Source organism: Leptomonas pyrrhocoris, assembly GCF_001293395.1.
Source record: "Leptomonas pyrrhocoris isolate H10 chromosome Unknown, whole genome shotgun sequence".
NCBI classification, from domain to species: domain Eukaryota; phylum Euglenozoa; class Kinetoplastea; order Trypanosomatida; family Trypanosomatidae; genus Leptomonas; species Leptomonas pyrrhocoris.
The window spans coordinates 5,095-30,438 of record NW_015438358.1 but is presented as its reverse complement, the minus strand read 5'-3'; the positions used below and the strand labels follow the sequence as shown (position 1 = coordinate 30,438).

The 25,344-nt window shown below is 52.8% G+C and overlaps 10 protein-coding genes across 12 annotated transcripts; all 10 read left to right on the top strand.

Moving 5' to 3' along the window:
* Nucleotides 1-141: 141 nt before the first annotated feature.
* ABB37_01038 (N-myristoyltransferase (NMT)) lies at nucleotides 142-1,748 on the top strand (the record flags this gene model as incomplete). The annotated part of the gene is made up of 1 exon (XM_015797403.1): nucleotides 142-1,748. Exon 1 carries the CDS (start codon nucleotides 486-488, stop codon nucleotides 1,746-1,748), a length of 1,263 nt encoding a protein of 420 aa, XP_015662923.1. The 5' UTR covers nucleotides 142-485.
* Nucleotides 1,749-2,294: 546 nt separating this feature from the next.
* Nucleotides 2,295-3,298, top strand: ABB37_01037 (putative Syntaxin 5; the record flags this gene model as incomplete). Its single annotated transcript, XM_015797402.1, has 1 exon — nucleotides 2,295-3,298. The coding sequence occupies exon 1, from the start codon at nucleotides 2,405-2,407 to the stop codon at nucleotides 3,296-3,298; it is 894 nt and encodes a 297-aa protein (XP_015662922.1). The 5' UTR covers nucleotides 2,295-2,404.
* A 487-nt stretch (nucleotides 3,299-3,785) lies between these two features.
* Nucleotides 3,786-5,026, top strand: ABB37_01036 (hypothetical protein; the record flags this gene model as incomplete). 2 transcript variants are annotated; one of them, XM_015797401.1, is made up of 1 exon in its annotated part: nucleotides 3,786-5,026. In XM_015797401.1, exon 1 carries the CDS (start codon nucleotides 3,887-3,889, stop codon nucleotides 5,024-5,026), a length of 1,140 nt encoding a protein of 379 aa, XP_015662921.1. In that variant the 5' UTR covers nucleotides 3,786-3,886. The 2 variants fall into 2 exon arrangements, with proteins under 2 accessions (XP_015662921.1, XP_015662920.1); XM_015797400.1 differs by having other exon boundaries at nucleotides 3,794-5,026.
* Nucleotides 5,027-5,363: 337 nt separating this feature from the next.
* ABB37_01035 (putative Protein transport protein sec13) lies at nucleotides 5,364-6,516 on the top strand (the record flags this gene model as incomplete). The annotated part of the gene is made up of 1 exon (XM_015797399.1): nucleotides 5,364-6,516. Exon 1 carries the CDS (start codon nucleotides 5,464-5,466, stop codon nucleotides 6,514-6,516), a length of 1,053 nt encoding a protein of 350 aa, XP_015662919.1. The 5' UTR covers nucleotides 5,364-5,463.
* A 775-nt stretch (nucleotides 6,517-7,291) lies between these two features.
* Nucleotides 7,292-8,733, top strand: ABB37_01034 (hypothetical protein; the record flags this gene model as incomplete). The annotated part of the gene is made up of 1 exon (XM_015797398.1): nucleotides 7,292-8,733. Exon 1 carries the CDS (start codon nucleotides 7,843-7,845, stop codon nucleotides 8,731-8,733), a length of 891 nt encoding a protein of 296 aa, XP_015662918.1. The 5' UTR covers nucleotides 7,292-7,842.
* A 3,107-nt stretch (nucleotides 8,734-11,840) lies between these two features.
* Nucleotides 11,841-12,956, top strand: ABB37_01033 (hypothetical protein; the record flags this gene model as incomplete). Its single annotated transcript, XM_015797397.1, has 1 exon — nucleotides 11,841-12,956. The coding sequence occupies one exon, from the start codon at nucleotides 11,841-11,843 to the stop codon at nucleotides 12,954-12,956; it is 1,116 nt and encodes a 371-aa protein (XP_015662917.1).
* Nucleotides 12,957-16,153: 3,197 nt separating this feature from the next.
* On the top strand, nucleotides 16,154-17,769 carry ABB37_01032 (putative mitochondrial hypothetical protein; the record flags this gene model as incomplete). 2 transcript variants are annotated; one of them, XM_015797396.1, is made up of 1 exon in its annotated part: nucleotides 16,154-17,769. In XM_015797396.1, the coding sequence occupies exon 1, from the start codon at nucleotides 16,222-16,224 to the stop codon at nucleotides 17,767-17,769; it is 1,548 nt and encodes a 515-aa protein (XP_015662916.1). In that variant the 5' UTR covers nucleotides 16,154-16,221. The 2 variants fall into 2 exon arrangements, with proteins under 2 accessions (XP_015662916.1, XP_015662915.1); XM_015797395.1 differs by having other exon boundaries at nucleotides 16,157-17,769.
* An 805-nt stretch (nucleotides 17,770-18,574) lies between these two features.
* On the top strand, nucleotides 18,575-19,056 carry ABB37_01031 (putative mitochondrial hypothetical protein; the record flags this gene model as incomplete). The annotated part of the gene is made up of 1 exon (XM_015797394.1): nucleotides 18,575-19,056. The coding sequence occupies exon 1, from the start codon at nucleotides 18,652-18,654 to the stop codon at nucleotides 19,054-19,056; it is 405 nt and encodes a 134-aa protein (XP_015662914.1). The 5' UTR covers nucleotides 18,575-18,651.
* Nucleotides 19,057-20,714: 1,658 nt separating this feature from the next.
* Nucleotides 20,715-21,794, top strand: ABB37_01030 (TATE DNA transposon; the record flags this gene model as incomplete). The annotated part of the gene is made up of 1 exon (XM_015797393.1): nucleotides 20,715-21,794. One exon carries the CDS (start codon nucleotides 20,715-20,717, stop codon nucleotides 21,792-21,794), a length of 1,080 nt encoding a protein of 359 aa, XP_015662913.1.
* Nucleotides 21,795-22,804: 1,010 nt separating this feature from the next.
* ABB37_01029 (TATE DNA transposon) lies at nucleotides 22,805-23,074 on the top strand (the record flags this gene model as incomplete). The annotated part of the gene is made up of 1 exon (XM_015797392.1): nucleotides 22,805-23,074. One exon carries the CDS (start codon nucleotides 22,805-22,807, stop codon nucleotides 23,072-23,074), a length of 270 nt encoding a protein of 89 aa, XP_015662912.1.
* Between the last annotated feature and the right edge of the window lie 2,270 nt (nucleotides 23,075-25,344).

Genomic DNA, 25,344 nt, shown 5'->3' with positions numbered 1-25,344 from the left:
GCCACGTTGTAACGGTGCAGTACATATGCACTGCAGCGACATTGCTTCATATATGGTCTCTGATCTTTCATGAGCACTCTAGCCGTCACTATTTTCAGCTACTTGATTTTCCTCCTCCTCCTCCGTTGAATTTCGGGCACAGATCTTTCTTCTCTCTCTCTTCTCAGTGGGCCATCGAGGTTTTCGCACTACTCCCTTTCCCGATCTTGGACGTGTTGGCGACTTCCCATTTCCTGTGCTCTCCGACCACCCCGTTACGGCGATCGGCTTCTTCTTCTACGGTGTGTCTGGCGAGGCATTGCAAGCGACGAGAAGAAAAAGAGGATTTCTTCACTGGTGCTGTTTTCTCTTTTTCTTTTACCAGTATCTCTATCGCACAAGGACCCCTCGGTGACTTCACCGTGAAGTAAAGCGGCGACACAACACAAAATCAAAAGAATATATAAGGACAGTTGAAGCTAAGTGTTTACCATAACAGCAGCAACATGTCACGCGATCCAGCGCGTGATTCGGCGCACGCGTTTTGGAGCACGCAGCCGGTGCTTCAGACGGAAGGCGAGATGCAAAGTGTAATCTTCGCGGGACCGATGGATGCCCCGAAGACGGTGGATGATATCCCGACGGAGCCGCACCCGATTGCCAGCACGTTTGAGTGGTGGACGCCGAACCTGGAAAGCGACGAGGACATCACAGCTATATACGAGCTGCTGCGCGACAACTACGTCGAGGACGACGACAGCATGTTTCGCTTCAATTACACGAAGGAGTTCCTGCAGTGGGCCCTCCGCCCACCGGGCTACATCCGGGACTGGCACGTGGCGGTGCGCCGCCGGAAGGACAAGATGCTGCTTGCCTTTATCGCTGGTATTCCAATGACGTTGCACATGGGGACGCCAAAAGCGATCCAGGAGAAGGCACGGGAAGAGGGCAAAGGAGAGGAAGCAGCGAAGTATGACGGTCCGCGGCGCATCTGTGAAATCAATTTTCTCTGCATCCACAAGCAACTGCGGGAGAAGCGCTTGGCCCCTATCCTCATTCAAGAGGTCACGCGGCGTGTGAACCGCACCGGTGTGTGGCAGGCCGTGTACACCGCCGGCGTCGCGCTGCCCACGCCGTACACGTCAGGCCGGTACTTCCACCGCAGTTTTAATCAGGAGAAGCTGGTGGATGTGCGCTTCTCCTCCATCCCCCAAGCTTTCAAGCGGTTCCAGAATCCGATGGCGATGCTGAAGCGGTATTACCAGCTGCCGGACACCCCGCGTAGCAGTGGCCTCCGTGAGATGACGCGGGACGACGTCCCGGCAGTCCAAAAGATCCTCTCGAACTACCTCGCAAAGTTCGACGTACGACCGGAGTTTGATAAGGCGGAGATCGAGCACTACCTGCTGCCGCGGGAGCATGTGGTGTTCTCGTACGTGGTGGAGAATGACGGTAAAGTGACAGACTTCTTCTCGTTTTTTCGCATCCCCTCTACCGTGATCGGCAACGAGAAGTACAGTACGCTAGAGGTCGCGTACATCCACTACTACGCCGCCACGAGCATGCCTCTCCAGCAGCTGATTCTTGACTTGCTCATTACGGCGCACTCCCGCGGCATTGATGTGTGCAACGCCGTGGATATCCTCGACAGCCGCACGTTCTTTGAAGAAATGAAGTTCGGTCCAGGCGACGGTTATCTGCGGTACTACTTCTATAACTGGGCGTATCCGCAGATCGACTCTTCCCAGGTGGCGTTGGTAATGCTGTGAGTCTGTCTTGCAATTTAAAAACCTTTTTTGGCGTTCTTTCCTTTTCTTTGATTGTTTGGACTTCTTCTTTCGCCCACAACAGGAGCTGCAGATTTGGTATGTCGTACCATCTCTCTTACTTTCTTTTCCCCGCGTTCATTCGCGCAAAACGAATGCGGTGTAAATAATATTTTGTTGTTGCTGAGTGCAAGGTTACAGAAGATATGAAGTACACGACCACACAAATGGACTCAACGCGTGGACGCTACCGAAAGACGGGAGCCTCGATGCATTCATAGCTGCAGACCAAGGTCCGACCTAGACACATCTTGTTCTTTCTGAAAAGGTCTTTTCGACTTCAAAATTTAACAATAATAGAGCAAGAGATATCGTTCACTTCTCAGATCTCACCAAACACGCATGCAGCAGCGGGAAAAGAACGTGGGCCCGTCCTTCTGTGGAGCTCGCCGTGAGAGGTGTTGGGCACCGCAAGCCACTTTCTTCAGCGCTTTTGCACCTCCGTGAATGCATCCGCTCTCTTTTTTTCCTTCTCGTTTCTTACGAATAGGTTTTGGGAATTACGGTAAGTCGGGTTACCTGTGTCTCAAATACACACACTCTAATGATTGGCACTCAGGAGCCACCAAGGATACATAATTAGAAAAGGCACGTTAACGATGGTGGTCGAACGGGATCGTTCTAATGAGCTGTACGACCTCTTCTCGCGGATGCGGCAGCGTCAACCCCAGCCGGCGACCACGACCGCCGTCGCTCCGGGTTTGCACAGCAGCTCCGACGTGCAGACATTCAACCGTTTCGCGAAGGAGTTCTCCACCAACATCGCCACCGTATCAGAGTACATAATGCGACTTACGCAGCTGACAAACCAACAGAGTGTGTTTGACGACCAGACAGCAGAAGTGAGCGAGCTGACGCAGATAGTGAAGACGTCGCTGCAACGCCTGCACAATGACGCTGGAACGCTGGAGGAGCTGAAGAGGCGGGCGATGACGTCTCAGAAGAACACCGCTCCCACCTCAACGGGTCATCTCCGCACCGCAGAGAAGCACAGTGACACTGTGGTAGAGACACTGCGCAGCCGTCTGGCCAGAACAGGCCAGCAGTTTCGCACCACTCTCCAGCACCAGTCCAAAAGTCTAAAGGACAAGGCAAATCGACGCCATATGTTCACGACAGCGGACAGGCCACAGACATTTGAGAGCGCGCTTTTCCAAGATCAGGAGCAGCATCAGCAACAGCAGCAGCTGCTGGCTGGCACGGGTAACATCCAGTATTACCAGCAGCGCGCCGACGCCGTGATGGAGATCGAGGCTGCCGTGCAGGAAGTGGGCGAACTCTTCAACGACTTCACCCGGCTTGTGCAAGAACAGGAAGAGGTGGTGCTCCGCATTGACACTGACGTGGGCGATGCGGTGCGTCACGTCAACGCGGGAAGTAACGAACTCATGCGTTACTTGACAAATCTTAGCTCCAACCGCGGTCTCATTCTGAAGGTGTTTGCGATGCTCTTCTTCTTCCTGATGTTTTTCGGTCTTATTGTGGTGCGCTGATCTGTGTCATGGAGTAATCCTTGGGTTTTGGGACTTGAGTTGTGTGTGTGTGTCTGTGTTGGAGTTGGACTACGAAAGAAAAATACATGCAGAGCAAATCAACTCGAGTGGGCTTCATTGGGTTCGGTGTGCTTTCCTTTTCTTGCCTTCTCTGGGCCGCCTCGGGCCAGACCTTTTTCAGTTGCAAAAAATGAAACGAAACAGCGTGAATGCAGCAGTCATGAATCTCGTCTGGCCAACGTTAATTGTTGTGAGAGAAGAGAGTCGTGATGGCGCACGTATCACCTGTCCAACGTAACCGGTGACGTCCTTTTTCTGGTCCGCGTGTGCGGTGGAGGACATTTTGGGGGTTTGCTGCCTGTTTTTGTGAACACTGATGACCGTCATTGGTTGTGTCTCGCGCATATCACTCCTTCTTTTTGCAACTACTGCTACGGATGTCGCTGCACCTCTTCTTGTTCTCATTTTCTCTTTTCCCGTTTGCGAAGCATAAAAGGTATTATCACTTTATTTTGTTGTTGTTCTATAGCGGCAAATACAAAACCAATTCCTCCCCCCTCCAAAGCATTCACGTTTTGAATAATTCGCATGAACCACCCTAAGCTGCTGCCCAGTCAGGAGCTGGTGCTCCATCAAGTGAGCATCGACAACTTTTCGCCGGCGGCGGCCTCTGTCTTGAAGTTCCCTACCTCACCGCTGCTGCCACGGTCGCCCTTCTCGCCTTCCCCTTCCTCCACGGCCTCGTCACCCTCGCTGACGTCCTCACTCAACCCGCCGACCTCCACCGCCGCGTCTTCCATTGTGCGGCCGCAGATACGCTTGCGAGCGGAATGGGAGACTTCGCTCGGCGACGTCGACGCCTTTCAGCTTAGCCCAAATTCTCTCCACACCTCCAGCTTCGACCGCAGGGACACGGTGAGGGTGCGCTACATTGCAGACCGTTACGACCGTGCATGGCTGTCGCGGCGGCCGGTGCTTTCTCTCCGCGGTGAGGACGGTGGCGTGTCCGTATTGCGCGGCAAAACTGGCGGCGTGGGCTCGTACGTTCCGGTAGAGTCCCACCTCAGCATGTCGGTACTTGAGGATGTATTCACAGCGCTCGAGCTGGCCGCGTACTACCATCCGGAGGTGCCGCTGGAGCGACTGCTGCCTTACGCCAAATCGCAGTTGGACGAAGGTACGTTAAGCGCCGAGGTGCTGGACGAGCTGCACGCGTACTGGCTGCTGCGCCGCAACGGCGCGGGCGGTCTGCTGTCCACCGTTCCCAACTTACGTGCCACAATTCGCGAAGACAACGAGATGGCGCTGTGCCACCCGGCGGTGCTGCGAGACTGCCCGCTGCCGTTCAAGCATCGCGATTGGTACGTGCCGATCGTCGAACGTCGTCGACCGGACACGTTCTCGAGAAGCGCCGCAGAGAAACGCCCGCGCTCGCACTCTCCCGCGAAAGAGGCAAGGGTAGGCTTTCCCTTTGAGCAGCTGGGCGCGTGCATTGCCTACGTAGAAAAGGCGCAGCGTCTCAGTCGCGCTATGCTGGAGCGCGAGGAGACCCGATTGGCCCACACGCATCTCACGTTGTACGAATTGGCGTACTTGCGGAGTTTAGCCAGTGCGGAGAGCACAGTACCGACAACAGTTTGTGAGCACGCATCGATTCCAGAGCAAACACTTGCCAGATTTCTTGCTGCGGCGTCTGGCTGCGTAAGGAACGAAGCCGTGTCCGACTAAGTTTTCATCAACGGGCTTTCTCCGTTTCCCTTCTACGTTGCTTTGGTGGGGTTGACGCAATGCATATTACAAAAAGAAAAATACTCCTTTTATTGTATTTTGTTGTGTTCGACAGTTGGGTGCGTGAGGGAGCCCCCAAGAAAGACATTGGTCACGTCGAAGTGGCGACTTTATAGAAGAAAACTATCAAGAAAAAATCTATCAACGGCGTATCTTTTGTGGCACGTGACGCTTGAGGTGCGCTAAAAGCGGTACGTCCTCTTCTGTCTCTACTTTAATTGCCCTCTTTGTCTTCCTTCTCCTCTTTGTGTCTTGTCTTCAACTCCTCTTCGCGGCAGAGGTGAAATCCGCCCTGTTACCACCATTGTTGGTGCTGTCATCTTCTTTGTCATTGTAGAGCACAAGTACTCCTCCGGGCCCTCCTCACTCCATCCGAAATGCGTGCTCAGTCCTTTCCCCAGATGCCGCGAGCACCGGGCATGTTCCAACGGCAGCCCGTAAACCAAGGCATCCCTGCCGCCCCTGCCGTGCAGCAGCGTCCTGTGGTGCAGGAGCACTCCGACGTCATTCACGACACGCAGTTCGACTACTACGGCCTGCAGCTCGCCACCGCCAGCTCTGATCGGACGATCGGCATTCACGTCGCGCGCGCCGGCGCACCGCTTCACCGCGTCGCCACGCTGACGGGTCACGAGGGTCCGGTGTGGATGGTGAGCTGGGCGCACCCGCGCTTTGGTAACCTCCTCGCCTCCGCCTCCTACGACCAGAAGGCGATCATCTGGAAGGAGATTCCGCAGGGCTCGTCGAATTGGGTGCCGGTGCACGTCATCGACATCCACCAAGGCAGTGTCAACGCCGTGCAGTGGGCGCAAGAGGAGTACGGCCCCGTCGTGGCCACCGCGAGCAGCGACGGCGCCGTGGCCATCACCACCTATCGCGGAGGGTGCTGGCAGCCGAGCATCAAACTCAGCAACAATAGCAATCAAATTGCTCACGCGATGGGCGCCACGTGTGTTGCGTTCGCACCCTTCAAGTCAACCCTGGCGGACCACATGGTGGTCGCCTCCGGTGGATGCGACAGTCACGTGCGTCTGTGGGTGTCACCGAGCGCGGCGGAGGGCGGGCTCTCCTTTGAGCTGCACCAGGTGCTGGAGGCGCATGCGGATTGGGTGCGCGACGTCGCCTTCTGCCCGACGTCACCGGCGTCGCGTTTTGTCGTGCTGGCGTCGTGTGGTCAGGACAAGACCGTCGTTATCTACCGCAAACCGTGGGAGCAGCTGTGCGCGGAGATCGGCGACGGCCCCGCGCAGGCGACGGAATGGGAGCGGAGCGTCATTGCCTTCACCGAGCCTGTGTGGCGTCTCTCCTGGGCACCCTCAGGGGAGATGCTCGTGGTAACGAACGCCCAATCCGAGGTGTTTGTCTTGCGCGAAGGCGCCGACTTCACGGAGCCGTGGATTAAGCTTCCCTTAAAGGATTTCCAGAAGTAAGCTGTTTCCCATTTGTGATTGTTGTCTTATTATGATCATTCGTTATGTTTGTGATGGTAGTGCGCGCGCTTGTGTGTGGTTGTGTGTTTAGAGTTCATCGCTGTTGGCAATTCCCTCTTTAGCTGCCGTCTGGGTTGTTTATTCCTTTCCTCTCTGTTCGTCTTAAAATCTGTCGACGCTCATGAATGAGAAGGGCGTGCGGGAGGCACGAGGTTGGACCGGCAAGGTGGGGAGGATGTTGTGTGCATCGTACTCCTTTGCGATCGTTTCCGTTGTGTTGTTGTCATTGAACTGAAGAACCGCGCTGTGCTCATCGGGTTCTAAAAGCTAGAAATAATGTGTGCGTTCCGTGTACGAAGAAGAGACGAAGACGTAAAGCAAAAAAAAGAGGGGAGAGTCGAGACGAACCGGGGTTTGATTTACTCCACAAGGTCTCGGTGGCTGTGAAGGAGGGCGGAGTTCAAGCCACCACGAATCTTTCGGTGAAGACATGTCAACCCACCGGTGAGTGCAAAAGAAAAGAAAGCCTTGGGATGCAAAGCAGTCCAATCGGGGAAAAAGGTTTCTTTCGCATCACTTCTCTTTCTTTTGCGAAGGCATCACAGATAACGTGCAAGCAGACCCCATTAAGTGCTGTTCTTCCTTCAAGTTGGCAACCATTCGTTGCTCCTCGCCACATGCGCGCCGGCTTAGCGCCTTTTTTTTTTCCATCAGTCTTTCTTTGTTTCCCTCCCTTTCTCTCCTGTCTGAACCTTCGTTTGTTTCTTGATGAATAGCAAAGCAAAAGAACCCACAGTCTTAACAGGTAATACAGGAGTCTCAAGGTGCTCTCTCGAACTCTCAAGACTAGACCTTTTTTTTTCTTCTCGTCACACCACCGTTGCTTGGCAGGTCTGAAAGAAAAGAAAAGCGAAGCGCATAAAGCAGTCATTAATTGCTGCTTTTGAGTTTCTCAACTGTCTTGCCTCCCATACCGAATAGTTTTCTCTTACTGTTTCTACAAGCTATCGGCCTTTTGTTTTATTACTTTCGTCTTCGCAGGACTCCAATGTAGAACCTCCAGAGTTCAACTTTGCTCTTCTGCGTCTTGAGGTATTTATTGCTGTAAATCGCCCACCTTCTCTATCAACCAGGAGTAATTGGTGCGCTCGTAGTTTTACATTAAAACCCTCTTCTCGGCGTGTATCTTTTCCTTTCTCCACTTGTACACCACCGCACGTGTTCCTTTTGGAATAGCTTTTCTCTCCTCCTGCGCTTCGTCCAAAACTGGCCTGCACAAAACAGTGCATAATTGTCTGCAAGAGTAAAAACAAAACGTACGAGACAATGTCCTTCTCTTCTGTCCCGTACATCACGCGCGACGTCGCTACGGAGCCGCCCACCACGATCGTCATTGTGCCGTGCGGGAGTCAGCCGCCGGAGATGCCAAACAAGAACGAGGCTGTGTTTGCCGTCACCGAGGATTGCGTGGAGCCGACGAAAGGTTGGTTGAACCGCGAAGGTAAGCCACTACTGACGGTCTGCTTCATGCACAGCTTCAGCAAGTGCGTGGGCCGCGCCAACTCGAACCCGGCGACGTGCTTTCAGATCCACATCAAGGCGAACGTCCTTAATGCACTGCGCAAGCACTATACGAACCCGACGCGCCGCTTCTTTACCCGCACGGTGAAGGCACTGCTGTGTCCGGAGCTGCGACAGCTGCTCTGCATGCGGGTGCACAAAGAGCTCAAAGTGCAGTACCTCGAGTACCGTGTCAGCGACGTACTTCCCTCCACCGGACTCCTGCAGTACGAGGCCGCGTACCGGCGCTGGCTATTCTGCGACGACACGAACATCGACCACGCCAGCACCGCTACCGTCCTGCAATGCCCCAGCTTTGCCATGACGGGATCGTGCAACTGCAGCACGGACTGCCCTTACGTCCATGCTGACATGCGGAAGGCGCAGGTGCGCGACCCCGTGCTGGCGCGTGCCTTACGCGACGTGAGCGACCTCACCCAGTCCCCGTCGTCTGTCCCTCTTTGTGTGCTGCGGTCGTTACCGATGAGCAGCGCCCAAAGCGCCTCCTCGACGGAAAACACGATCCAGGACGGTGTGGGCCCACTCCCCCATTCTGCCGTGAGGGACCAGATCCAAAGCTTTGCCAAGGTACCCATCTTCACCGTTATACAGGCCGACGGCGAGGCTGGTGGCCGTCTGGTTCCGCTACACGTCTAGCAACTGGAAGCCTCCACGCAGACCGTGGACGTGAAGCCGAAAAGGCCACATCTGTCCAAGCGCACTGCGTTCGTCACTCTTGAGGAGGCCGTGCCGGGTGTCTCGGCGGCGGAGGTGGAGTTCAACGCCGCAAAGAACGTGAAGGCTCCCCTCAACGGCAAAGCCGACGGCGGTTGGGTGAGTTGCAGCAACGAAGGTATCAGCAGTAGCAACCACAACACCGACAGCAGTGGTAGCAGAAGCGATTAGACACAGCAGCAATGTCTTCTAGTTTTATTTCCGTTTCGCGTTGTTCATATATATATTTTTCTTTAGTTACTCTGCTTCCACCTTTTTTCCCACCTCTCAATATCTCTTTCCATTCTTCTGTTGGCTTACTGCGCTCGTTCCAAGTACACGATGTATTTGCGTGAGTAGGGCGCCAAAGACTTACCGCCGAACAACTATATCAGCTCTCCAGATCGATCTTAAGTTTCGTATGTGTGTTTTCCTGTATTGCATACTCTCGAAGTGACGCTCCTTTTGAGTACGTGTTTATATGCTTACGCGTAATCATGCGACACATTAATTAACTGTCTTTTCTTTTGTCTTTTTCCAATTCCTTTCTTTCGTTTCGCCAGTAGCGCTCCTCTTCTCTCCCTTTCTTGCAAACACATTATTATTGTTGTTATTTAGACTCCGATTTGGTCTTGCTTTTGTTTCTACTGTTCTTCCTTTGTCCATCACAGTCCTTTTCGCGGACATCGTTATCCTCACTTTTCTTTAGTATTCACGGTAGGTGTGTGTCGCCCCATCGCGCCGAGTTTTTTTTTTCTTTGCAAATCCTTTTTTTCCAGTGGCCAACACGTTAGGCCCACTGCAATGCAGAACAAAACGTTTTTATTCATGATGGTGAGACTTCGAAATGCTGGCATGTCATTTCGTGACAAGATCTTGCAGACGAGTTCTCGAAGCAGAAACTACCAAATCATAAGTTCTCTGCTTTGATGCTCCTGAAAAGTACTCTCGGGGTGAAGAAAAAGTCAAGAAGACAATGCAATGGGACACCTCATTCACGCATTCCTATTTCGGACGAACTTCTTTTTGATGTTTATTTCCAAAACTCCTTTCTATTAATTTTCGGACGCATGAATGCCTTTTTATCTTGTCTTTGACGCCTTTTTATTAATGTTGTCGTCCTCTCAGTTATTGGTTGCGAGCGCCGTAAAAAGGCAGGATTTTGTTGACATCCAATCGTGTTGCTATCCGCTGATGGTTGAAGGGAGTTAGTCACCATACGAAAAGAGCAGGAAGACGGCCGACAAAAACAGGGAAATTCTTTCTTTCTTTCTGCGTCGTCATTTCATCGCTCCGTCATTCACTTTAAAAAGACATCTCCCGTCGGCTGTATCTCTTGTACATCGAAGGAAGTTCTTCTTTTTATCTCTCCACTGTTCTCCTTCCTCTTCTCTTTTTTGTTCTGGGAAGTACTTCTGCGACGTGTCTAAGAAGTTACAACAGCTGAGATTAAAGTTTATTATATAATTGTTATCCGCGTAACTGAGAAAAGCGATCGAAGTGGGTTCCGCGTATTAGTTTCTTTTATGTTTTCTTCAGTGATTCTACCAAAGAGAAAAGTAACAATAACATTTAATCGTCTTTGTTTCTCCTTTTTCTTCTCAATTGTGTCTTTTTTTTTTCATCTTGCGAATCTCTTTTCATACACAGCGCTTCGTTGGCCAACTAACGCCCTTTCAGCATTGCGACGCACTCTACTAGCGTCATTGTATTTAGGTATCTGGTAAAAAAAAAAGAAAGAGAAGGAGTACTATTGGACTGAAAAGGAGCACGTGGAAAGATACATACAACTTCTAAAGTCTTTCGAACAAAGCTTAGGTGTTTCAGTAGCTCCTTGGAAAGTATTTCGGCCTTTGCGTAATTTTTTTTTCCTTCACCTTCCAGCTTCTTTCCTTATACGTTTTAGAAAGCGGCTTTTTCGTCTTTTGCATTTTGCTTTGAAGCCCTTCTCATGGGTCTGTTTTGTTGGTTATCATTTCTCTTTCAGTTCGATCCTCGCTATGTCGCGAGAAGGGTTCGAAGAGCCAAAAACAAACGAGAGTTGCAAATGGATTGCATCGCATATGTTGTAAGTGCAGCGTGCGCGGCGGACGCGAGTTCGTAGGTTTTTCGTCGATATCCGTAAATTGCACCTCTTCGTGGCCGCGTACGTAGCAAGCAGTGCGACTGAAGAGGAACGAGAGAGCTTTGTCTCACAGCTATGTTAAAGGGCTTTTCACAACAGCCTTTTCAAATCGTCAGTACACTGTGCTCATCTTCGTATGCTCCTGCGCCAACCACCTTTTTTTTGCCGTTGTTGCCAACGTGCACGCCCATTTTCCCATGACGCATGCGTCCTATCAAACACTACCTCTCCTCTTCCCGCCCGACGTGCCCTCCTACCACTCCTTTACCTTTTTTGCTTTCTCACATCTAAATGCTGCAACATTTTCTCTCTACAGTAGTAACAGTTTAGTGCTTCCCAAGGCAAATTTGACTTTCATCTACACAGTGAACTTTTTTTTCCTTCCACACTATCAGCTATTACATCTTCCCTTTCTTTGTTTTTACTGATACAGTTGCACGCTGAATCTACTTGACTTCTCCTTTTTTTGATTTGGTCCCACCAAAGATAACATATATATATATATATATGTGTGTGTGTGTGTGTGTGTGTCTTTTGCAACTTTCTCTCTTCTTCTCTTTGTACTCTGTTGTTTTTCTTGTTTCCTTGCGATTAACACTTTGTTTACCTCTCCTCTTCCGGCTGCGACAGAGATAAGCGAGAAACCACAAAAGTACGCGAGTCAAACGTTTGGCTTCCCATTTTGACTCTTCCAGGACCAGCAAAGGCTTCACCTTTTTCTCAGCTTTCCTTTTCGCTTTCTTTCTTTCCTTCTTTTTTGTTGTTGGTTTACTCAGCGTCTTTTTTCCCTCACTTGCACTCCTCGTTCCGGCCGGGAAGGGAGAGAGTGCACCCTAGGCGTTTCCTCTTTGTCCGGGATCGCAGCGCATACGAAAGGCAATACCTTTTGTTCTGGCTGCTTTATACTTCCACCATCAGTAACAACATGCAAGAGAACGCGTTTTCCAAGTCTGCTGGGCCCGCAAGCAGCGCTGGGCTAGGGCAGAGTTATTTCACGCGTGATCTCATGACGGACCCGCCAACCATTATACAAATTATTCCTGCTCCCTCCGAGTTTCTGATAATGCAGCGCTTGCCGTCCACGGTGGCTGCGGACACCTTCAAAATCTCCTTCGACGATATTGAGCCGACTGCTGGGTGGCTGAGCGACCGTAACAACGCCTCGCTGGATATTTGCTTCATGCACAGTTTTGGTAAATGCTTTGGTAAGATCCGCGAGAAGGACTCCAAGACGTGTCATCAGATCCACGTCAAGCGCGAGATTCTGGACAATCTCCGCAAGTACTACGTCAACCCACAGCGACATTACTTCTGCCGTACGATGAAGGCAAACGTGACGGAGAAGTTTGCGCAGGTGCTCTCGCTGCTCGCGCGGCGTCGGATTGCTCTGCAGTATCTCGAGTTTCGCACAGACGACATCGAGGTGACAGCGGGCAGCATGGAATACGAGGTGGAGTACCGCCACTGGCTGGTAAGTGATGCTGGCACCCAGCGGAAGATCTCTGCCAACGCGGCCAACGTCACCACCGACAACTTTTTCTCCTCCTCGAACCTCTGCTGGGACTTCGCCCTCACCGGACGATGCTCGCGGGGTGTCTCCTGCCCTAATCTACATGGCCACGTGGCGAAGGCGCTCACGAAGGACCGCGTCGTCAAGACAGCCCTGGCAGAGATGGGCAAGAAGGAGTCGTGGGCAGTCACGGGAAGCGAGGCGCCGCCAAGCCGGACCGCGGCGAGCTTCCATATGTCAACGCTCGGCGCCGCACCGCCACTGCTGCCGCCGCCACCGCCGCCGATGCCGCCGCCGCAGGGCCCGCCGTTTATGATGTCGTCGCCGTTGCCTCCGTACTCGTTTGCGCCGGAGTGCGCCGCACCGGGCCCGCGGCCTCCTGCCATGGCGGCATTTCCGTTAGACATGACCGCTCTCCAAGGCGCGCCCTGCTTCTTTGTGAGCGAGGGCAACGACAACGTGTTCCGGCTTATCACGCAGCCACAATTCTCGCCGTTTAACACCGAAGGAGTGCAGCAGATTCGTAACTGAACGGCGAAAGAAGGCTCCGTAGCAAAGCGATGTGTTTGCCTCTGTTTCAAAAAGGGGTACTTGCTCTGCTTTTCTAGCCTGTACGCTTCCTCTTTTTATTCCCCAACACTTTGTCTGGACTAACAGCGTTTCGTTTCCGTTGTTAACTATTTCCATTAGCAGTCGAAAACTTTTTCCTACACTTTAAATCGATCTCCCCAGGGAACTTCTTTTTTTTGTCTCTCTTTCCCCCTTGTCTTTTCTTCCTCTCTCCGTTGTGCTCAAATTTAGTTCTTTCCACGTTTCTCCTCTCTTTCCCTGTTCTCTATTTATTTGCACATGCCTTCTTTTTCTGCGGTGGCATCAGACGTACATTTATGTACCTGAAGAACCGGTTTTATTATTTTTATATCTCGTTTTTTGTTTACTTTCTTTTTTACTCTAATGATCACTTGCCTATCGGCAACCGATTCTGTTTCGTTGACTCTATTTTTTTATCTTAAATCTCGGAGCTGACTCAATCCATTCGTCGGGATTAAGCGGTCCTGCGTTGTGACCTTCTCCCGTGCCTCTTCGCTTTTTGTCCATGCGGAGAAGCCCTTGGTGGCGTGGGCGAGCGAGAGAGTACGGAGTTCGATTGCCAGTATGCACTGTCGTCATAAGAAGAAAAAAAATTGTGGGTAATGGACAACAGTGTGTAGCAGGAACTGGGTTGAGTTCTTGTTGTGCCGCAAAACGACGGTTGTGACAGGAGACAGCTTTATTTTTCTATACAGATCGTAGGATGAAGAAGACATCTATTTTCACGTTTCGATTCTGTTTTTTTTTTTATATTGTTTCTCGCGGTTCATCGCTCCGATCTATGTTCTTCGTCTTCCTTTTCCTTTCCCTTTTATTCTTGATTTATCTAAAGTGTGTGTGCACTAGAGACATGTCCGTCGCTGTTGGAAATTTCTGTGCACTCTTCAATACGTCTTGCTTTCCTTTCGTTTTAATGACCTTCGTTTTTATTTTTTCTCTTGTCTTTCTTTTTTTATTCGACAGAACCAGGTATCCTCTCTCAAGGCCTCCACAGTATTTTCTATTGTTTTCTATTATTGTTACAAAAAGAATAGTTTCTCTCTCTGGTGCACGCGAGAACATTTTGTTCTCTAGATGTGTGTTGCAGCTTCGATGTCGTGCATTCACGCGCCCTCCCGTGGATGCCTCTTTTAATATCCTTTTTTCTTCTTCTTCGTTTTGACCTCTTTTCGTGTTTTTACCCCGCTCCATTCTCACTTTTTTTTTTCTTTCTTCCTCTCTGTTTGGTTTTGCAAGTCTCATGACGTTTTCACGCTCCAGTGTCTGCTGTTGAGTCCAACAACAACAAATTGTGAATACTCTTTCTGCGCTAGTCCCATAACCTACGCTCGACCAAGGTGTTCACAACCTATACACTGTGAAAATATGCAGTTGTCCGTTTCGTACGCTTCTCGAATCCCGCACGACACCGTTTCCCTTGCCGCATCCAAAAAACAACATCATGAAAGAATCCTTGCAAGGATTGAGTGCAAGTCATGACTTCAAAATCTTTTTTATTTACTTACATCCATCACCACTAGCCACCCCAATATGTCTTTTGTATCGCAGTGCACTTTGACGTGGATGACGGCAACATTGGCGGGATGAAAGGGAGAAAATAAAACGTATCTTAAATGAGTTCCAATCAATTTTATCACCGCAACGCTGCCGTCTTTTGAGATAACCGGCTTTCTCCTCTTTGAAGTTCATCGATCTTAACCATTTTTTTTTTCCTGTAATGAGTGTATCACTTGCATGCTGCATTCTACTATCTTCGTTAAGTCAGTGCCGTTACTCCCTCTTCTTGTGAAAATGAAGCGTTCCAGCAATGCGATAAAGATCTGCTTTCCAGTTTCTTCTCCTGCCCCAAAAGAGCACAAAAAGTAAGATAAAGGTCTGGTGCCTGAGCTCTAAAACGGATGGGGCTAACTTGGGGCGGAGAAGACCTGCTTCAAGTGGTATCCACGTAGATAATAATTCATAAGAGGGATATTACGTCTACTCGCCTACTCAAAAAACGAAATAATACACGCTGAAATAACTGAGGCATTTTCGCACAGCATAACGTGCTTTTCCTTTCTTTACCTGCTCTCTTACTCTCACTTGTCTCTACACAGTACCCAACACAGTACAGTCGAACAACGAGTTGGTCCTTTTCTTTTCACAGGCGTCTTCTCCAGCTGCACAGCCTTTTATTTTCAAACAGGCCACTCTTCGTTACGTGGCAAGTGGAGAGTACGGTGTGAAGGCTAAAGTTTCTCACTTTTATGCAGGTTTGCCCTCCTGATTATGAGTGTCTTCCTGGTCCTTTTTTCCCCTTCGGTACGTCATTTTCCTCATTTTTTTCCCCCCACCTCGTGCTTCCTTTTTCCTCCAGTTAAAAAACGGTTCGGGCATCCTTTTACGTCTTCTCTTTCAGCTTTCTGAACTTGTCTTTTTTTTTGGTTCTGCGACGGATCAAGACAGCCCTCTGCTGGTGCACAAAATTGCGTGGGGTCTTTGTTTCATCTTGCTGTGCAAAAGACTACCTTGTCGCATCCGAAGCTTCAAATGCTAGCGGCTCGTGTCGTATAGGATGCTCTCTTCTTCTTTTTTTTTTGTTCAAGTGCTACCTTCCACATCTGCAGCGTTTAACGATCGAGGAAGACACTTGATAGTTTTGCTGTGCCGTTCATTGTATATACATTTATCTTTCTGTCTATATATATATTCGTCTGAAAGGAGAACGTCGACGAACGGGTAGCTTCTTTCATGCCTTTCTATCTTGTTTTACGGACCCCTTTAAGTTGCTTTTCCATCTCTCGTCATGCACATAAATAAACGTTGGATTTCATGCACGACAAATAAGACTAAAAGCACAGAAAAAAAAAGAAAACAGACGGCGTTACGCAGCGTTCCTCTCACACGAACGTGTGTCGTGAGACACGCAGAGCCGGAGCAGCAAGGTTCATCGCTCAGTGCGTTGCTTTGCGATCATCTGCAGCGGCTTCTCTCTCTCTCTCCCCTCTCTTTCGTGGCTTGGCGCCTACCGAATCATTGCGGCCTTGCTTCCTCCTCGTTTCCCTCCTCGACGGTTTAGTGTTCTCGTGGACTCCTTTGCACACCCCTTTCCTTCGCTTTTTCCATCTCTCACTCCTATTCGTTGGCTTCCCAACCAAGCAGTAATAAAAATCTGAATTCAGCTAAGAGTATTTATTATCATTGTAGAGCGTTCCCTCACAGTACGATGTCCGTACACGAAGAGACTCCCGCTCCTCGCAAGCAGCCGAACAAGGCTGCGTGGCTCAACTCGCCCGACGCACCGCAGAAGCCGAACGTGGCCGAGCACAAGGCAAAAGTGTCAGAGCTCGTGGCGCAGCGCCGCGCGCTGATCGCCGAGGTGAAGGAGCTGCAGAGCTCCATGCAGAAGGACCCCGCCACCGTGGCACGCGATGAGGAGCGCAATGCGTGCCGCCAGCGACTGAGCGATATAGACGCGAAGCGCCACGTGTTGCGAGAGCGCCGCGCCGCGCAGGACGCCGAGATTGCGAAGCTGCGCAAGAAGCGTGGCGAGATCGCGGAGAGCCTGCGCAACGTCCAGGCCGAGGTGGGCGGCTTCAAGAACGTTAAGGAGATCGACGACGCGAAGGAGTACGTGATGCGCAAGATGGAGAGCAGCAGCGGCGGTCTCCAGGGAGAGAAGAGAAATCAGGTGCTCCTCAACAAACTGGAGCAAGCCAAGGGGCAACTCTCGCAGCTGCAGCCGCTGACGGAGGCGATGAAGGAGGTGGCGGACCAGGAAACGGTTCTCCAGCAGGAGTATCTTGCCATTAGCGAGCAGATCGGTATCCACAACAAGGAGTACGACGAGGAAATGCAGAAGAAGCGAGCTCTGGACAAGGAGGCGCAGCACAGCAACGCCGGCCGCTCGGACATTTATAAGCAGCGCATGGAAATTAACTCCAAGATCAACGACATTTCACAGACCATCGATAGCATGAGCGTGAAGTTCCAAAAGGCGATGTCGGAGTACGACACATGGTACAGGGAGGCTCGCGACAAATACTTCGCCAAGCAGGCGGAGCAGCGCGAGCAGCGCCGCAGGGAGTACGAGGAGCGCATCAACGCACACAAGATCGCCAAGAAGCAGGCACGCGCGGTGAAGCGGCAGAACCCGTACGTGATGGAGATTAGCGCGTGTGGGACGCTGATCCATTACCTGAAGCAGAAGAAGGTGATGTTGCTGCAGGACGAAGAGGAGCGTAAGAAGCGCGAGGCGGCGGCGCATTTCGACCCCTCGCAGGTGGCTCCCGCCGGCTTCGTTGTGCTGAACGAAGGTAAGTGGTCCGACAACAAGCCGCTGAGCAAGACCGCCAAGAAGCAGCAGAGGCAGCAGCAGAAGCAGCAGGAAAAGGCGTCTGCCGTCAAGGTAAACGCCAATGATGCTCCACAGCCGGCCGCCGAGGCCAAGGATCGCCTGCTGCAGCACCCGGAGGACAAGATCCGTTTTTTCCAGATGATCGAGGTGGAGCCGGCGCTGTCGCTCGCCACCATCGACGAGAAGGTTCACCAGATCGAGGAGAAGAAGAAGCAGTATGAGCAGCACATTCAGACGGGCGAGTTGGTGCTCTCTAGCGGCGACGACGAGGAGGCGGAGGAAGCAGAAGAGGCGCAGGCGGAAGCGGGGCAGCCGGGGGAGGGAGAGCCGGCTGCGACGTCTGCCATCGCGGCGTCCAACAACGAAGACACCGTTGCCGCTGCTGCAGCTCCAGCAAATGCCGAAAAAACCGCCTAACTTTTCAAAGTTCTATTGGTAGCTTGGCTGACTTTTGTATGTGCAAGCAGGGAGGCGAGTGTGTGCGTGGTCTCGTTGGGCTTTTTATCGTACTACCTGTACCTTACCTTCTTTTCCCTTGCCACATGTTGCGTTTTGTTTTTGTATGGATGGGTTAAAACGATGAGGAGGTTAACTAAGAAACGGACGCCGCATATAAGCGCTACATTTCGTTGAAAGAGGAGGGCAGGGAAAGAAATGAAAGAGGAATGACGCACCGTCACGTGGAAAAATGAAGAAACGTAGACGCCCTTGGCTCTCCGTGCTATATGTCTCTCCCGACGGCAGTCGCATTTCAGTTCTCTTTGTCGTTCTTCAACTTGGATGCAGCCATTTTTCTGTTACTCGCTATGATTTGTTTGTGCCATAGCGCTAACACTGCCGCAGCTGTTACACGCGGGCGCAAACGCAATCCCCGTACATCAAGCCGAGCGGCCAAAAAGCGGATGAGAAGATACAAGCACAAGCTCGCAAGTACGCTCTCTCAAATGCTCACAGATGCGCACACGAGCGCACGGCACGTTGATCCAGGTTTTTTTTTGGTGTGTTCATTCTGTGAGTCATCCTACGGAGTGCGGCCTTGTGTTTGCCGCGCAAGCACAGGTGTATTTGCACCGTGCGCCTGATGTTTCCATCACTTTGATGTGGTGCTTTTGACCAGGAATAGCGCAACGTCTGTGTCACATCAACCCTGCCTTTTCCGTCTTCTACTCTCTTCCGGCTTCGCTCTCGTTCTCTTCTGTGCTCTCTGTCTCTATCGCACTAAGAACTTTTTTCTCATACGCACGTTTGAACAACGCGTGTTCAACCACAAAAGACAGATTGTGTGTTACGCCAAAGATTATGTTCCGCTCCACCGTAGCTCGCTTGTCTGGCAGTCCCACCTACGGGAACTGGCCGTGGCCTGCAAAGCTCCCGCTCAAGAAAGACTGGTACCACCGCCTGAGCCGGCGTGAAAGCATCGCTGACGAGACGCGCCAGTATATGGTGGTCGGCGATGCTTTGCTAGTGTGCGTCATGGCGTTCTCGGCGTACCGCGTCTATGTATTGAACCGGAACAACTCCTATCAGACGCATCTGTGCCATCTGATGAACTGCCCTCCGGCGATTATTGCCAACGAGTTCGACTTCAAGAACCCGAGCGCCAACCGCACCCTGGAGCGCAAGGACCTGGACACGTATCGCGAGGAGGTAGTGTCGACAAAGGCCAGCGGAAAACCGCTTGAGTCCGTCATCTTTAAGTATTAGCTTCCTACCTTTTTTTTCTCATCCCCCCTGTATCAACTGCGCCGCGTTCGCTGCAAATATGAGCAAAAGCCTGTCAGGGATCTCCATTTCGAAGTAGTAGTACGTTCTTCTTTTCCCTCTAGTATTCAGAACTCGTAGCTGATTCACAAATAGAAGTCCTCTTTGTGAAACAAAAACAATACGTGCGCGCGGACATTCCACGAACTGTCAACGGATCTTCAAAATGACGCTCAGCTGCACTGCTTTGCGTTCCTAACGCGATGATCTTCCTTTCATGCCGCCGCGCGCAGTAGTTGCCGCAACGAATTCCAGGAACTACGCAACGTGACAAAGCCCTGATGTACTTCTCTCACATTCAAACTGTGTCTCACCTCAACTCTCCTTCCCTCTTCTCGACAAAAGGGGCACTTCACTCACAACAAAACGTGCCAACACAGAACCAGCTGCATGTGCTCATGGGAACGGTATCGAAAACGAAACTCGCGCACATAGCGCACCTTCTGGTATCAGCTTGTCGTAGGAGTGAAGGAGGCGCACTCCGTTAGCCCCTCGCCACAGCGTCTGGAAGAGAGATTAGGATGACACGGTAATCACATCGGGGATCATCGGTTCTACGTAAAAGTTTAGCTCCGCCTCGGAGTACCCCACAGAAACAGAGTTTGCTTGTGAGGACAGTAAGGCGTTCTGTTATCGAGTTATATCTTATTTTGTTTTTAATAAGTGGGAACATAGAGTGTTCGGGGGAACACATCTGCTTGAAACGAAAGAAGCTCGGTACCGTTATGCTCTTCTTTGTTTACCCCTTCTCCTTCTCTTGCACATGCGTCGTATTGAAAATTGTTGCTAACGTCTTGGAGTTCCAAGGTATCCAAATAATACCCCCCACACATAATTTTCGATGATTTTCGAATATCTATGCCACACACAGGTGCCAAAGAACCCAAAGGAACATATCAAAGAAGATTTGCAAAAGAGGCCAGACAAGACGACTTTCCTGCACGAACTACGCACACTCTTCAGCGGCACGATGAAGAAAAAAAGGACCCGCAAATAACCGCGTACTTAAGGGCGGTGCCTCGGACTCCAACGAGGATGATATTCTCCTAGGGGATCTGGTGGCGGATCGACGGGGCAGCGCAGAAGACGAGGACGTACCGGATGAGCGCACCAAAGAGATCTTGGACGAGGCGGAACACTGCCTTGAACCACTGATCGGCAGACGTCTCACCAGCTTTATGACCGTCGTGGCGCTCCATAGACGGCAAACGGGTGTGCACATCTCCTTCACGGTCGGCGCACTTAGTATGCGGAAGATGCGCATGCAAATCCAGAGCGATGATCCACAAGTAATTCTGAATCGGCTGCCCACACCACTCTACTCCTACTGAGGGGAAGTCGCTGAAGAAGACGCAGCAGCACGTCCACAGGATGAATCGTACATCTTGCTAAGGTCGGATGACGCCAGCCTACCGAGGCAACTGAGAGGCGCCAAGTTCATCCTAGGCATTACGACACGAGATCGCCCCAATACACAGGCAAGACGGCGGAGAAGCTCCAGAGCCGGATCGTCATCGAGCACGCCCCGCGCACCGGAACCCGAAACGGTCACGGTGTCCGTGCTGACCATCCAGCCAGAAGAGGCGCTCTACGGTCTCTAAATGCCAACCGCAGTCCCGGCAAGAGAGGAGCCTCAGGCTCCGGACAGGGAGCGGCTCAAAAACAAAGAAAGCCCGGGTTTGAACGGGCGGGGCAGCCGTCCACGTGGGTACGTCTGCTCGCGTCACTGGCATGTTTACAGCCAGAAGCCAGCAAAGGTCTCGCAAGCGGCATGGGAGAAGCTCTCGCCTCACACGCGCAAGCAGCATCGGCTCGCGATCGAAGACCTGGTGAACACGCCGCACGACCTACTCGCACTCGACCTGGCAGCCGCAGCGACCAGGCTAATCCACAGAGCGGCCAAGATGAGGAAGTGGAAGGCGTCCACGATCGTGTCGAAGTTCGCAACGACACACGGAGCGCTGATGCACCCGCCGCTCTACACGGACCAGCCGCACCCGATCAGCCTGAAGGAGTCCCCGGAGTGGACGTCGGCGTACGGGCGGTGGCATCAAATCATAAGCAGCGAAGTCCCCAACCCACCGCCACACGTGGTCAAAACACAGATCGACGACGCCGCGCGGCACCTACAGGACGACCCGGAGGCCCGACTGTTCTTGCAAATGATGTGGAGCTTCGCAGCACGACCGGGAGTCATTGGAGGGCTGAGGCCAACGGACGTGACGTTGCAGACCCCCACGGCGGTGTCGTACCCAGTGGGCCTCACGCACAGGAGAGGCAAGGCAACACACTTTCGCGGGCCCTACCCAGTAGCGTCGCATCTGAGTCGGCAGGACGGTTCGTGCGTGGCGCACCAAATGGCGCAGCGGACGAGCGAGCAGTCGCTCTTCAGGCCTCCCGCAGCAGCCAAGAAGAAGGCCAGAGCGGCGCTGAAGAGGGTGAATCCCGCCCTCGAGCTCGCCTCGATTCGGAAGGGAGCAGTGCACCACCTCGCTCGGGCGGGGGCACCGGAAGCGGAGATCATGAGGTTGACGGGACACACGTCACTCACAACCCTGCGGCGATACCTCAACTATTCCCAGCAACCTACACGGGAGGCCATTCCAGCGCAGGACAGCGCCTCAACCCTCCTCCACGACCCAACGCCGTTGGCCACAAACGACCAATGTGGCACGAGATAGGATTGTCCGTCACGGCGCTCCACAATGAGGTCCGGAGGTTACAGGGCCTGGTGCCCGGCCTGGCACGAGGTAACCCATCGCAGTGGCCCCTCCACCTCAAGAGCGTCACCCTGGCCGACATCGATGCGATCAAGAACATGCTTTCTGCTCGGCTAGTTGCGCATACCGATCTTCTTCGCGCTCTGCGATACTTGGAACCTCAAATGCTCAAACTCTTTCACACGTCTCGTACAATTACATCGACGCGACTTGAACCGGGTGACCTGACGTCAGCAGTGGAGAAGGGAAAGTTTGAGATGTGCCCCATCGGTTTTCACCAGTCGCTGGTACGGGATACGCATTCGGTCACGGTATTTTTTGGGTACCGGAACACACAGGCAGACGGAGACGGATTACGCAGCCGGCCTTGAACGGGCCCACCCGTAAGGAAGCTGTCCCAAAGACTGTTCGCCCCTCACGACTCAGCGTTCGGCAAGATTTGGCGGCCGCGAGGTACATGCCACAGGTAGGTTTTGACGCGTTCTACGACGCCATTCCGTTGCCAGAGTCCGTGAGAAGCAATTTCGTGTTCCGGACACGGCAACAATTCTTTCGCTGCTGCACGCAGCTGACGGGCGCGCGATGGAGCGTAGCTGTAGGCCAGGCCATCACATCAAAAATCGTGGACAGCGACACAACGGTACCGATTCATACCATGATCGATAGTATACTGATAGCGGCAAAAGAAGGCAAAGAGGAAGCTTTCTGCTCGGCGGTGCTCCGTATTGTTGCGAGAATTGTGACGGCGAACCTGCGGACAACCCCCACTACAAGCGATATCACAGCCGTGCCTGACGAGGAGCTGCTCCGGCAGGCGAGCGGTCCCACCACCTTTTTTGGGCGAAGGATACGAATGGAGCACTAACCGGCGGCGAGTACGGAACTCGATCAAAGCGGTGGCGAAACTCAAACTAGGCCTACCAAAAAACGAGTACACAAATAGGCAGTTTGTTAGCCTCATCGCTCTGCTGATGTACATGATGCACACGACACGCCTCAACCCCGCCGATACGTGCCACCTGATGGCGGCATACGGCGGCATCTTTGCACAGATCGACCGACGACGGCATTGGGACGACCCGCTGCCGTTCGTATTGGAAAATGCAACAAAGGCCTTGGAGACACTGGGTCGGCAGCTGCTGGAGAACCGCTGGTGGGACGTCCGGAGCGATCTTGTCGTGGAACGATGGAACTACGGAGATGATGCAGCACAGATGGGTGTCCGACAGAGCGCCGGTTGACGGAACAGAGCTGCCTGCGTCGGGCGGAACGACGCACTTTGCGGTAAGCCATTCGACGCACAGCGAACCGAAGGCGGTTGGATGCATTCTGATGGAGTTACGGAGGGATGGCATAACGCGGGGCACGCGGGTCGCAGTGGTGACAGACCACAGCGCCTGAACGGATTCGGAGGCATCGGCAGCGGTTTTGCTCTGAACAAACTCTACGCCCAAACTAATGAGCTCTTGCACGAAGAAGGAGTTACCGTTCTCTTCTTTTACAGCAACAGGCTACTTAATCCAGCGGATACCTTCTCGCGGCACTTTGGGGACAGTGCAAGGAACGTGGTACTCAGGAAGTCCATTGTGAGCTCAAACCTGCCGTTCTTGAGGCAGCCCGCCGCCGTAGGGTTGGAACGCAGAGAAGTGCTGACTGTGGGGTTCGAGGCTTAACAGCCATACAAGAAAAAAAGTGAAGTGAAGCGAATGTTATGCTGCAGGACCGCCGGCGTGAACGACGTGAGACGGCACACGACCGGCGGGTAAAGCGCGTTTCTTCTTGCCCCTTTATCCTCCACCCGTAGCGCACGCAAAACAAAAACGAAATAAACATCGGAAGTGAGGTACTTGACGGAGAGAGAAGGAGGTGACGATAATTGACGGCAGGCATTTGTGATCAAAGAAGGAGGGAAGCAGCAGAAAAAGAGGGACGAGATCAAACAACAGAAAAGCGAAGTTAATGAAACTGTAAAAGGAAAGAAGATGCGACTGAAAAACGGAAGAGAGAGAGGAATGTAATGACAAGGGGCGAAAGCAAGAGAAATTAAAACAGACACGACGGTGTCCCTGACAGCCGAGAACGCCAAGTGGTTCCCGCAGAGCAGGTGCACCGTCAAGGTGTCCTCTATCTGCCAATCTTTGTCGTGAAGCATGGGGATCGCCGGCGTGCTGTCAGAGCAGTTTGGAAACAACAAGGAGCCGGTAGTGGCGCTGACCACGCACGCCTCGGCACCATCGCCAGTGGTGGAGAAACAACTGCGTTCTGCTTCTACAGGCTTGCTACCGGGGCTGTGTCCCGTGATCGCGCACCGTCCACGTCAGGAGCGCGACAGCAGCGACAGCGGCCTCTGTATGCCTGCAAACTGTTTCGGGCACGTTTTGAACGTTCTTCTAGACGCCCGCCACGACTTGCCTGCGTGTCTGCGCCTCCTGCTGCTCATCGCGAAGCAGCACAAACCGCCACAGCACTATTCCCTCAAGAGGATGTGCAGGGTGCTGATGAACCACCGCATCTCGCCCAAGAATCCCTTCGTCGAGGTGATTGCACCGGCGCTGTGGAAGAGGCAGAGGGCGTGGCCGTGGTGGTGTGTGGCGGGCTCTTCAGGTGCCGGACGCGACGCTCTCTACCGCCGCGGCACCATTCCACGGGGGCGAGGGGCCAAAGAACGTGCGGCAGCTGCCCACCAAGAAGATGCAACTGCAGCAGCAACGGCGGCTTCCTGCTGAACGGCGGAGTGTTGCAACGTCACGTGCTCAACCGTCGGCACACCACGCCAGCTCTAACGTGATGAGCCCTCCGCTTCCTCAACGCTCGCACGGCAACAGGCAATGGAGACGAGCAGGGGCGAAGAAGGGGTACGAAAGGGAGCTGACTCTTGCCGGGAGTTTCTTGAGGGACAGGCGGCCGCCACCACGATAGCGGAGGTGAAAAGAGCACCAGCGCGAAAGAGAGGCATGACACGGCGAGGGCTGCGACAGTTGCTGCGATGTCTGTGCCAGATGTGGTGGTGGTCGACTCGAGGGCCTGGCCACGCCGAACACAACACGGCCCTCTGCACGGCATGAGAGCCGGACACTTTACTGAGCCAACCGGCAGGCGAGCAACGTGTACAGGGGGGTAATGGTCCATCTGTGGGCGGTTACCTTTCTGGAGACGTGTGACGATGGCGATTCCCACGGCTTAGGGGTAGCCGCTCTGGGAGTGCTGTGAGTGCGGCCCAAGCTGGGGAATCTGCAGTTTTGCACCGTGCGGGGGACGCTGACACTGCTCCGTCTGGTGCGTGTGTGTGGCCTGACGGTGAGTGGCTGCGTGTTGTGTATGGCTGGACGGGTGTGCTGTGGGGTGGGCGTGCTATAGAGGGCTCTCTGCTGCTGAGTGTGTGGGGCTGTAAGAGACGTAAAGAGCAACATAGCGTATGTACATGGTGGCGCGGCGTGCGCAACCTGCCGTCTTGTGCTGTTGGCGTTGGTGTTGGGGCTGCCGTGGTGTAGGAAAGGGCGGGGTTAGGGTT